This window comes from Anneissia japonica, unplaced genomic scaffold, assembly GCF_011630105.1.
Source record: "Anneissia japonica isolate Jap-2015-1 unplaced genomic scaffold, ASM1163010v1 scaffold287960_len3192837_cov198, whole genome shotgun sequence".
Classification (NCBI taxonomy): domain Eukaryota; kingdom Metazoa; phylum Echinodermata; class Crinoidea; order Comatulida; family Comatulidae; genus Anneissia; species Anneissia japonica.
Window position 1 is genome coordinate 1,017,604 of NW_022712725.1, and position 2,500 is coordinate 1,020,103.

The following is a 2,500-nucleotide window of genomic DNA, read 5'->3' on the forward strand; positions in this document are numbered from 1 at the left end:
AATAATAATAATAATAATTATTATTATTATTATCATTATAAAATAGTAGGTACTACGACACAACCTGTTATTATTATTCATTATTATTATTGTTATTATTATTGTAAAATAATAGATACTACAACACAGTCTGTTACTACACACACTACAACTCCGGATGGTAAGAACTCTTATTACTATTATTATTGTATTATTATATTATAATTATAATTATTATTATTATTATTATTATTATTATTATTACTATTATTATTATTATTATTATTATTATTATTATTATTATTATTATAAAATAGTAGGTACTACGACACAACCTGTTATTATTATTCATTATTATTATTGTTATTATTATTGTAAAATTATTCTTATTTTTACTATTATCATTATATTATTATTATCATTACTGTATTGTTATTACCATCATATTATTATTGTTATTATTATTAGTTTTATTATTATTATTATTATTATAAAATAGGTACTACGACATAACATGTTGTTATTACTCATTATAATAATTATTATTATTATAAAATAATAGGTATTACGACACAGCCTGTTACTACACAGAATACAACTCCAGATGGTGAGAACTCTTATTAATATTATCATTGTATTATTATATTATAATCATTATACTATTATTATTATTTTCATTATTATTATTATTATTGTTAGTAATATTATTATCATTCTATTTACTGTATTATCATTATCATTATATTGTTATTAGTAATATTATTATTATAATTATCATTAATGTATTATTATCATATTATTATTATTATTATTATTATTATTATTATTATTATTATTATTAATATATAAAATAATAGGTACTATGACACCGAAAGTTACTACGCAGGCTGTAACTCCAAATAGTAGGAACTGTAATTACTATTATCATTGTATTATTATATTATAATCATTATTATATATTACATATATTCACTATGATTAACGTACGTGTTTTCTGGATTTGAATCGGTGCTCGTAGTCCACATTTTTCGTGTCGATATGCACGGTACTTCCGATCTCTCCTGCGTTTGTTCCCAACGTGGCGCAACGCGCTGCCAAAGTCGTGGCGTAGATTCGTATCGCTTCGGTTTGTTCATTGCCAAGTCGGCGTTTACTTCTAATGTTTGGCGTAGAAGTGGTTTCTGAGACAAAATAATAACATGACGCAGTGTTCGGGAAAAAAAATCAAATTTAAGTTATTAAAACACAAGATATGCACTTTGAAAATCAGCGGGGATCACACAAAATAAAGTGACAACAACGCAGCAGAGTCGCTTACAGAATGATTAACCTTGGGCCTTAACATTCTGACGGAAAAAGAGGAAGCAAGACTACAACACAGTCTGTTACTACACACACTACAACTCCGGATGGTAAGAACTCTTATTACTATTATCATTGTATTATTATATTATAATAATAATAATTATTATTATTATTATTATTATTATTATTATTATTATTATTATCATCATCATCATCATTATGTCATTATTATCATTACTGTATTATTATTACCATCATATTATTATTATTATTATTAATATTATTAGAAAATATTAGGTACTACGACACAACCATTTTATTGTTTTTATTATCATTATTATTATTTTCATTATTATTATCGTTAGTAATATCATTATCATTATATTTACTGTATTATCATTATCATTATATTATTATTAGTAATATTATTATTATCATTTTCATTATATCATTATTAGTAATATTATTATTACAGCTATCATTACTGTATTATTATTATCATATTATTATTATTATCAATGTTATTATTATTATTATTATAAAATAATAGGTACTACGACACCAAAAGTTACTACGCAGACTGGAACTCCAAATGGTGAGAACTCTAATTACTATTATCATTGTATTATTATATTAACTCCAGATGGTGAGAACTCTTATTAATATTATCATTGTATTAATATATTATAATCATTATATTATTATTATTATTATTATTTTCATTATTATTATCGTTAATATCATTATCATTCTATTTACTGTATTATCATTATCATTATATTATTATTAATAATATTATTATTATAATTATCATTACTGTATTATTATTATTATCATATTATTATTAATATTATAAAATAATAGGTACTATGACACCGAAAGTTACTACGTAGGCTGGAACTACAAATAGTAAGAACTGTAATTATTATTATCATTGTATTATTATATAATAATCATTAAATTATTATTATTATTATTATTATTATTATAGGTACTATGACACCGAAAGTTACTACACAGACTGGAACTCCAGATGGTGAGAACTCTTATTCCTATATTAGTATAATTTATACTGTATTATTATTATCATTATATTAATATTAGTAATATTATTATTATAATTATCATTACTGTATTATTATAATATTATTATCATTAAAATAATAATAATAATAATAATAATAATAATATTAGTAATATTATTATTATAATTATC

At 20.8% G+C, this 2,500-nt stretch overlaps 1 protein-coding gene across 50 annotated transcripts in view; it reads left to right on the top strand.

Annotated features, from left to right (window-relative positions):
• The window catches only part of LOC117108104 (mucin-2-like), a 35,027-nt gene that overhangs the window by 24,925 nt on the left and 7,602 nt on the right, over nt 1-2,500 (top strand). For 41 of the 50 annotated variants that reach the window (XM_033250049.1, XM_033250006.1, XM_033250024.1 and 38 more), the window contains 3 exons: nt 116-160; nt 1,835-1,879; nt 2,276-2,320. In XM_033250049.1, the coding sequence (XP_033105940.1) occupies nt 116-160; nt 1,835-1,879; nt 2,276-2,320 (135 nt within the window). Of the gene's footprint in view, nt 1-115; nt 161-541; nt 587-1,834; nt 1,880-2,275; nt 2,321-2,500 lie in introns of all 50 variants that reach the window. The other 9 variants (XM_033249998.1, XM_033250023.1, XM_033250036.1 and 6 more) reach the window with 3 other exon arrangements.